The 9,478-nt window shown below is 42.3% G+C and overlaps 1 protein-coding gene across 1 annotated transcript; it reads right to left on the reverse strand.

Annotated features, from left to right (window-relative positions):
* Positions 1–1,657: 1,657 nt before the first annotated feature.
* Positions 1,658–8,436, reverse strand: LOC120063962 (transcription cofactor vestigial-like protein 3). The gene is made up of 4 exons (XM_039014272.1): positions 8,314–8,436; positions 7,245–7,608; positions 4,073–4,657; positions 1,658–2,499 (listed from the first exon to the last, which is right to left on the reverse strand). The coding sequence occupies exons 1-4, from the start codon at positions 8,434–8,436 to the stop codon at positions 2,462–2,464; spliced, it is 1,110 nt and encodes a 369-aa protein (XP_038870200.1). The 3' UTR covers positions 1,658–2,461.
* Between the last annotated feature and the right edge of the window lie 1,042 nt (positions 8,437–9,478).

Here is a 9,478-nt window from a genome sequence, read left to right on the forward strand (position 1 = left end):
GCTGTGGGATGTTTTTCAGCAGCAGGGACTGGGAGACTAGTCAGGATCAAGAGAAAGATGAACAGAGAAAAGTACAGAGAGATCCTTGATGAAAACCTGCTCCAGAGCGTTCAGGACCTCAGACTGAGGTGAAAGTTCACCTTCCAACAGGACAACGACCCTAAGCACACAGCCAAGACAATGCAGGAGTGTCTTTGGGACAAGTCTTTGAATGTCCTTGAGTGGCCTAGCCAGAGCCAGGACTTGAACCCGATCTAACATCTCTGGAAAGACCTGAAAATAGCTGTGCAGCGACGCTCCCCATCAAACCTGACAGAGCTTGAGAGGATCTGCAGAGATGAATGGGAGAAACTCCCCAAATACAGGTGTGCCAAGCTTGTAGCGTCCTACTCAAGAAGACGGAATCTCTGCCAAAGGTGAAGTACTGAGAAAAGGGTCTGAATACTTATGTAAATGTGATATTTACATATCTAAAAACTCGTTTTTGCTTTGTTATATGGGTTATTGTGTGTAGATTGATGAGGGGAAAAAACTATTTATTACATTTTAGAATAAGGCTGTAACGTAGCAAAATGTAGAAAAAGTCAAGGTGTCTGAATACTTTCCAAATGCACTGTAAGTGTATATAAGGCATAAATATATTTCACATATGAAAACGGCCAAATCTTGTATATGTATCCACATATATGAGTTTAAGTGATATACACACTCAGCGGCCAGTTTATTAGGTACACCACCAGGCATTCAGTTACTGTGCGATGGAACGTTAGAATGGGAAAAACGAGTGACCTAAGCGACTTAGAGCGTGGTATGATCGTCGGTGCCAGATGCACCGGTTACAGTATCTCAGAACAGGCCGGTCTCCTGGGCTTTTCATGCACGACAGTGTCTAGAGTTTACCGAGAATGGTGCGACAAACAAAAAACATCCAGTCATCTCCAGTCCTTTGGGTGAAAACAACTTGTTGATGAGAGGTCGAAGGAGAATGGAGAATGGCAAAAATCGTGCAAGCTAACAGGCGTGCCACAAACAGGCAAATAACAGCACAGTACAACAGTGGTGTGCAGAAAGGTTTCTCAGAACACACAAATCATTGCTCCTGGTCACAGATGGGCTTTTGCAGCAAATGACCACACCGGGTTCAACTCCTATCAGCTAAAAACAAGACGAAGCAGTACCAGTGTGCACGCCATCACCAACACTGGACAATTGAGGAATGGAAAAGCATTGCCTGGTCCGACAAATCCCGGTTCCTGTTGCGTCATGCTGATGGCAGAGTCAGGATTTAGCATAAGCAGCATGAGTCCATAGCCCCATCCTGCCTGGTGTCAACGGTACGGGCTGGTGGCGGTGGTGTAATGGTGTGGGGAATGTTTTCCTGGCACACGTTATTGCCCTTGATACCAATTGCGTAACGTTTCCATGCCCCAAAGAATTCAGGCTGTTCTGGGGGCAAAGGGTTGTCCTAATAAATTGGCAACTGAGTGTATTGCCATATATTACTTTTCCCTATGGGCTAAACCATGCTGAGTGATGTCCAATTATCAGATCTGATACAAAATAAAATACTTTGAGTCAGTTCTTAAAGATGAGGAAATGTTTGCCAATAGAACTTAGCAATTTATTACACATCAGTAATTACATGATTTCTCTGCACATATAGAACACTAGGCAACATGACAACACAGGGTTGGTGAAAAACAATTAGCAACAATCAAACACTTTAAGGAAATGACAATCACATCAAATCAAAGTACTATATACAAAATATATTACAGTCAATTACACACATAGTTACACACATAGCACGATGTAAAAAAAAAAGATCAGAAAAAGGCTTGGCTGAGCAGTGTTCCCACAAACTAAATTCTTTAAACAGAACCATCATGTGGTATATTAGGTCCAAAACAGCCAGCTAATACTTTTGTTACAAATTTGAAACATATTTGGCCAAGAAGTGATCAGAAGTATCCTTGGGGGGTGGTGTGAGGCATGGAGAGTGGTCTAGGCTTCTCCAGTGTGCTTTCTAAGAGACCTACAGATGTAGGATCTTAATTTGAGACAGTTTGCTACAGCAGTAAAATAATCCTGCAGCAACAGGAAATGTGAATTATTATGTGGATTATAATACATTTTTTGTAGGGGTTGATACATTTCATTCATTAGGGGAAATTAAGCCTGAAATTTCAAAGTGGAAATTACAAACTTTAGAAGCCTTTTTAAAACTGAAATACTCTACAAGTTTGCATTTCCTGCTTTGCAGTAAAATTCTCATCAATAAAAGAGTGATCAAATTAAGATCCTACATCTGTAAACCCACCCTGGACTTTTTCTAGTGAGCGGAGAGTCTTCTACTTGAGAGTGAGTACACAGGAAATGTGTTGTGGTTCCAGGGGGTTCTGTTAGAGCTGGTCACAGCTCAGTGCCAGGGTGATGTCACAGCGATGTCATATCCTCTCTCTCAGAACCAAACAGTATTGACTTTGTCCTGATCCAGACCTGACGAGAGCGTGAGAGAGGACAACATAAACTTTTAGATTAAACAAAAACGTAGCATGCATGTAGACATCAGTGGAAGCTCCTCAGTGAATTTCATAAAAATAGCAAAACATTTAAAAAGTTATCCTTTTTAGATAAAACTATACAAAATATATTCACATGTCACCAAATAATTGATTAAACCACACTGTTTTGCAATGAAGGTCTACAGTAGCCTTAACAGCACTCTGAAGGGTAGCATAATGGTGTAGCCGGACAACAGCTAGCTTCCGTCCTCCTCTGGGTACATTGACTTCAATAAAAAACTTAGGATGCTCATGATCCTCACCCCCTTCCATAGACTTATACAGTAATTATGACAACTTCCAGAGAATGTCCTCCAATCAGAGCTCTTGCGGCATGAACTGACATGTTGTCCACCCAATTAAAGGATCAGAGAATGAATCTAGTTCATAAAGCATAAGCTACAGCTACCTAGCTAGCACCGCAGTGCATAAAATGTGGTGAGTAGTTGACAAATAGAGAAAAAGACAATAGTTGAACAGTTTGAACAAATTAATTTGAAGAATTAAGGAGAAGCAAGAGACACAGAGAGATATTTAGTCATTTATTTTCACTTTCACTTTCACTTATCTAGCAAATGCAGCTAGCTAGCTAGTTTAGCCTACTCAAACACCCGGCTCAAACAGAGGGATGCTATGTTAGCTAGCTGGCTATGCCTATATAGCACAACACTGGAACTCTTCCAATTCAAGGTAAGCTTTTGGTTTTACAAATGTATTGCCACCAGTGTAACTGCTAAAGTGCTTATTCAACTGCTTACTGACTGCACACTGTAACGTTACTGCATGATTGTAGCAGGTTTACTAAAATGTTAGTTATATTAGCTATGTTGACTATGACGTTACTTTGGCTAATATGGTGACAACGATGTAGGCTGTGTGTAGCGGTTATGATTTGGCTTGGAAAGGGTTTTCACCTGGACACATTCAGCTGATGTGTTGTGCATTGAAGTCCTCAAGCGAAGGGAAAGGGTGAGAGGAGAAGAGTGCATAGATGCGAGAAGGAATACAACGTGGCGGCTATGAAAGTGAACTGTGTTTACATGTTATCAGGGGTGTATTCATTTAACAGATTCTGTTGTAAACGTTTCTTAAACAGAAGCAAACGGAACGGAATGTACAACTGTTGGACTAATGATTACACACTAGATCAGATAGATGCAGGCAAGAGTGTGCAAGGCAGTATTGAATGTGTCTGTCACCTCAATTTTCTCTTAACCTGTGTGCACCTTCGTTAAAAAAAACGTGCATTCATAGGCTAGGTTGTAGCAGCCTCATGATGGGTGTAGGAAAAATTCAAGTATCATGTAGTAGCCTAAACCTATCGATGTTACATCGAACTGGGTGAATGGAATATGAATGACAGTCATTCAATATGCTGTAATAAAAATAAGGCCATGCGCATGACAAAAAAAATCCTCCCTCATCTTAAATGGCACTGACCGCCACTGGTAGACATACAAGAGAGAGAGTGCATGTGTGTGTATGTGTGCTCCAGGTCCGAGGCTTACCTGAGTCGTAGATATCCAAGGGTGTGTGTAGAGCTGCGGGCCAGGCTGAGGTGGTCAGGGTGGGGGGGTTCGGGCTGGGGCTGGCCTGCTCCACCTCTATCTTCACACCACTATGTATCCCTGGGCTCTGGCTGCTGTGTGTGTTACTGTGTGTGCTGTGACCAGCAGGGCTGTGGGCTAGGGGACTCTGAGTCTTCACACCAGGCAGGAGCAGAGGGCTGAACCTGGGGTCTAGGCCTGGGCCATGGGACAGGTGGGGATGTATGACCGGGTGGGTGTGGTGGGGGTGCATGTGTGTGTGAGGGTGTGTGTGTGTGTAGACATTGTGGGCGTGTGTGTAGCTGGCGGAGGTCTGAGGGTTGCGGCTGTAGGCCCAGTGGTCTGGGAGAGAGGCTGTAGGAGGGAGGCTGGGCTGGGGCAGAATGTGGCCCGTCCACAGAGCACTGTCTGGGGCATGGAAGGCTGCTGGGCTGGGGGAGAAGTCTGGGTGGACGGAGAGACAGGGGCTGGTCTGGGACGGGTAACCTCCACCCCACAGAGAGGAGGACAGGGAACCACACTGGGCCTCCGAGAGAGATACACTGTCTGTGAGAGGGAGGGAGGTCATTTGTATGAGAAGAGGTTGTTATGGACACAAGTTTCTACCATGTAATTGTATTAATTCTAGCTCAAAAGTAACAGTACAATGTAAATTTACTGTAAATTACTGGCAGCACAGAAGCCAGTAAATTACTGTAGATTTACAGGAAATTTACTGTAACAAATGTACAGCATATTACTGGAACACCTGACTATAGTAACATGCTGTATTTCTAGAATTTACAGCGCATTACTGGAAGAACAGTGGTTAGTATACTGTTGCAGACTTACAGTGCAGGTAGCTATCTCTTTACTTGCTGTGACTATGGTATATTCTTATTTACCCTAATTTTAATACACTGACTGTAAGTCGCTCTGGTTAAGAGCATCTGCTAGATGACCAAAATGTAAATGAAAAAAATTAACACTTGCTAGGCACACTGCTTGGTATTATTATAATGACCTCCACCCCTAAACAAGGCCATGTCAATAGAATAATACCCAGCAGTGTGCTTTGCAAATGTAAATTTTAAACATTTACATTTTGGTCATTTAGCAGATGCACTTGTCCAGAGTGACTTACATTCATCTAACATTGATTTTTTTTTAAAACACATATCACAGTCATAGCAAGTAAAACATTTCTGTAACCATTACTGGGAATGTTGTTATAGTTAAGGATACATTGGTCTTCAAATTATCCTGTATTTGTAACAAGATAACTTCTGGAAATAACTTTGCCCATCTTTGGCTATTGCAAAGTGTGATACGGTCATTTTCACAGTAACGTGCCACTAGCTTACTGTGACTTAAAGGAAAATGCAGCGCAATGATGCAGTACAATACTGTAAAATTAGCCCACTATACTGTAACAAAGGAAATGCTACTGTAGCCAGTTTTTTACTGTAATTACTAGTGATGCGGAAACAAAGCTTCCTTTCCAGGCAATTGTGTTGAAAATAGGTTCATTAAACGGCGTGTCATTATTCGTTCACAATGAACTTTAGTGACATCTGCTGGTCAGCAATAAATAGCAACGTGTGATTATCAGCTAGGTTTTTTTCCCTCTACTGATTTCATCAAAACTCTGTAGCGCAGCAGTAAGTCGTTGGCTTTAATGGATTGCCAGGTTTGCATCTTACATCATGCTTCCCTTTTTTGCCAACAAGTTTACTATTTTTCTAAAATGGAATCTATGGCATTATTTAGGATGCTTAAGACAGCTTATACTATTTATTTATATTTTTTATAGAACCTTTATTTAACTAGGCAAGTCAGTTAAGAATAAATTCTTATATACAATGACGGCCAACCAAAAGGCAAAAGGCCTCCTGCGGGAAGGGGCCTGGGATTAAAAATAAATACCATATAAATATAGGACAAAACACACATGACAACAAGAGAGACAACACTACATAAAGAGAGACCTAAGACAAGAACATGGCAAGGCAGCAGCACATGACAACAACATGGTAGCAACACAACATGGTAGCAGCACAAAACATGGTACAAACATTATTGGGCACAGACAACAGCACAAAGGGCAAGAAGGTAGAGACAACAATACATCACAAAAAGCAGCCACAACTGTCAGTAAGAGCGAAAAAGCATGTCATCGAACGAAGCGTCAGACGTCATTGATGACGTACTTCTGATAAAGTGATACACGCATCGGCACACTGCTTCTAAGTTAGCTGCTTTTGACACATGCCTCGGAGCTCCAATATCAAACGTAACATCCCTAGTAATTACATGGGATTAGTGCAAGCAGGTTGGCTGCTAGGTAGTTGTATATTACAGCATACCAGTGAATATTTGGTGTTTTATTTCACTTGCACTTGTAGAGGCCTTAACAAAGGCTTCTAAACTTGCAGTGACTACAGGGTGAAACAGATCAAAAGGACATGGCTAAACACTCAACCATTAAAGGTTTGAGACTTGCATGCCGCTCTGATCTGTCCCCTATATACATTTAATGGTTAGGAAACTACTACCACATTTCACTTCAATTGTTACAGCACTTTCACTAACAGGTGCAACAAGTATAGCCTCAAATGTGTTTATGAGCCACAACAATACCATGCACCCACAAAATGTTTTTGGCACTCCAAAATTACAGTATGGTACTGTATTCTGTGGGTGTGTAACTAAATTATGTAAATTACTGGTAGCACAGAAACCAGTAAATTACTGTAGATTTACAAGACAAAAATAAAAACAAATACGGTATGGTACTGTATTCTGTGGGGTACAGCATTCTCACTAAGGGGTGCAACAAATATAGCCTCTTACAAGGCATGCCTTGAAATATGTTAATGAGCTATACATAATTTCCCCACTATGCAGCATAACACAGTATTCTGCTGTAAATATACAGCAGAACAGGTAATGCAGTATTTTATTGTAAAATTGCATTGCTCTTTACAGTACTGTACTGTGATATAGAATTACAGTATCAAACTGTAAAAGTTTTGCTGTAAATGTACAGTAATTTGTTACAGTGAAAGATAATACACCTATATGAATAAGACTGTTTTCAGATGACAGAATTCAAACTATGAGTAATGATATGAAAGTCCCTGTGTGTCCCTACCTTTCCACAGTCCAACCGAGGCAGAGGTGTGCATGGGGGTGGTCCTAGAGTTCTTGGTCTCTCCAGTGAAGGCACTGGTTTGGCTCAGAGCCCTAGAGAAATGTTCATCCACCACATCCCCAATGTCACCATGGAAATAGGTGAACAGGACACACCTGGAGCTCAGGTACTCTGCCTCAGCGGGCTGGCTGTCCTTCCCAGTACCCCCACAGCCCCTCAGCCCAGAACCCTCCAGGCCCCGTTGCACCCACTGCTCCCCAGCCAGTCTCCCCCCTCCTCCCCCACGCTGCTGTTGTTGTCTCCCCCCTGGACACTGCTGCTCTTGGCTGTCCTGCTGCATGCTGCTGTACACACCCAGCTTCTTCTACAGAGAGTGAAAGAGAGAGAGAGAGAGCAAGAGAGATAAGGTTAAAGTACGAAGAATTCATCTCAAAGGTTCAGCCATGAGAGCACCATCTGTCTGTCTATTTTGCGCCACAACGATCAAGCAACATGATTAAACGTGTGTGCCACATACACTGAACAGAATAGCCTACATCAATGCCCTTGTTAAAAGTCATACTATCCGTTACAAACTTCAATTCTCTATGACCTCCATTTTAAAGGAAAACGAATCATCTTTACATACCGAAGTTTATTCAAGAAGTTGTAGGATGTTTCTCAGCGTGTGTTCTGGTGAAAGTATGTCAACTATGAAAATGCTCGTGGCCGTTCCAAAAGAACCATCATCATCAACATTCCTGAGAGACAGTGACGAGTTGTCATTAGCCTACACCCTTCTGACCGATCGAGGAGATTAGTCATCCTAGTCATTATACATGACCTGCTCTAAATACACGGCGAGAAATGACCGCTTCAACTTTTCGAATTGTAACTTTATGAGTTCTGTGGTACAAAGGAGTCAGGACTTTTCGCTGTGAACTGACATCTGCGACGGGCCAAAACATTCAGCACGGAGTGTATTGGTGCCTAAAGCACCGGGACAATTATGGGAACACTAAAACAGCCTAGTATTAAAAAACAAACAAATATTACAAACTATTTTAGCGCAGTGTGTCTGGACACCCACCTGCTGCTGGTGCTGTTGATGATGGTAGTATGCGGCTTTGTAGGCTGCTGCCGCTGCTGCTGAAGACGCAGGGAGATAGTGAGCTCCATAACTCTGGTAAAACATCACATCCAGACAACTCATGGCTGAGACGGGGCTGTCAGGGGCTCAGAGAGAAACACAGCCTGGATCAGCGCTCCTCAAACGGATGTAATCCTCACATCCACCGCTGCCTCCATATAAACCATGACTGTGACAATAGGCATGATGTCGGTGAAAGGAGCTGTTTGCATAAAGACAATACCGAATCACTAAGACCAACACCTCATACTGTGCCAAACCAAACCCGAGTGAAAGTGAACAAAAAGGTACCGGACAAACTCCACTTGGCCAAGTTATTAGACGCTACACTGATTGGAGGAAAGTTTAACGGTACTGTATATGGAGGGAGAGGAGGGATAGGACTCTGCGTGCACACGCCCATGGAACTCATACACGCGGCTCGAAGTAGAGGGGTATGATGAGTGTAGCTGCCACTTGAAGATTCATTCAATCAATCACATGTATTTAATTTTATAAATCCCGTTTTACATCAGCAGTTGTCACAACGTGCTCTACAGATACCAAGCATAAAACCTCAAGACTTGGCCTCGAGTGAAATGTAATTGTAGGTATCTTCAGATAAGTGAATGTAAATATTCAGCATTGTGTCATAGACTATCTTTCATTGTATGTTGATTGTCATTTTAACCCATCGAGTGTAGTCTATCCATCGAGTGTAGTCTATCCATCGAGTGTAGTCTATCCATCGAGTGTAGTCTATCCATCGAGTGTAGTCTATCCATCGAGTGTAGTCTATCCATCGAGTGTAGTCTATCCATCGAGTGTAGTCTATCCATCGAGTGTAGTCTATCCATCGAGTGTAGTCTATCCATCGAGTGTCGTCTATCCATTGAGTGTAGTCTTATCTGTTTGGAGAATTCCATATACTAACCTATAGTAGAACATTTGGCATAGTTTTCCAGTAAACTTGGCAGGTTCTGACATGACCCCAAAAAAGGGAGAAAAAAGAAAGTGGCAGGTTAGACTGCAGTATAAAAGACTCCCATAAATGATGTAACAGAGGGATGTCAACATTATTATGTACTTATATAACTATATTCATACTACACTGAATAAACCAGTG

The sequence above is a fragment of the Salvelinus namaycush genome, chromosome 19 (genome assembly GCF_016432855.1).
Source record: "Salvelinus namaycush isolate Seneca chromosome 19, SaNama_1.0, whole genome shotgun sequence".
In the NCBI taxonomy this organism is placed as follows: domain Eukaryota; kingdom Metazoa; phylum Chordata; class Actinopteri; order Salmoniformes; family Salmonidae; genus Salvelinus; species Salvelinus namaycush.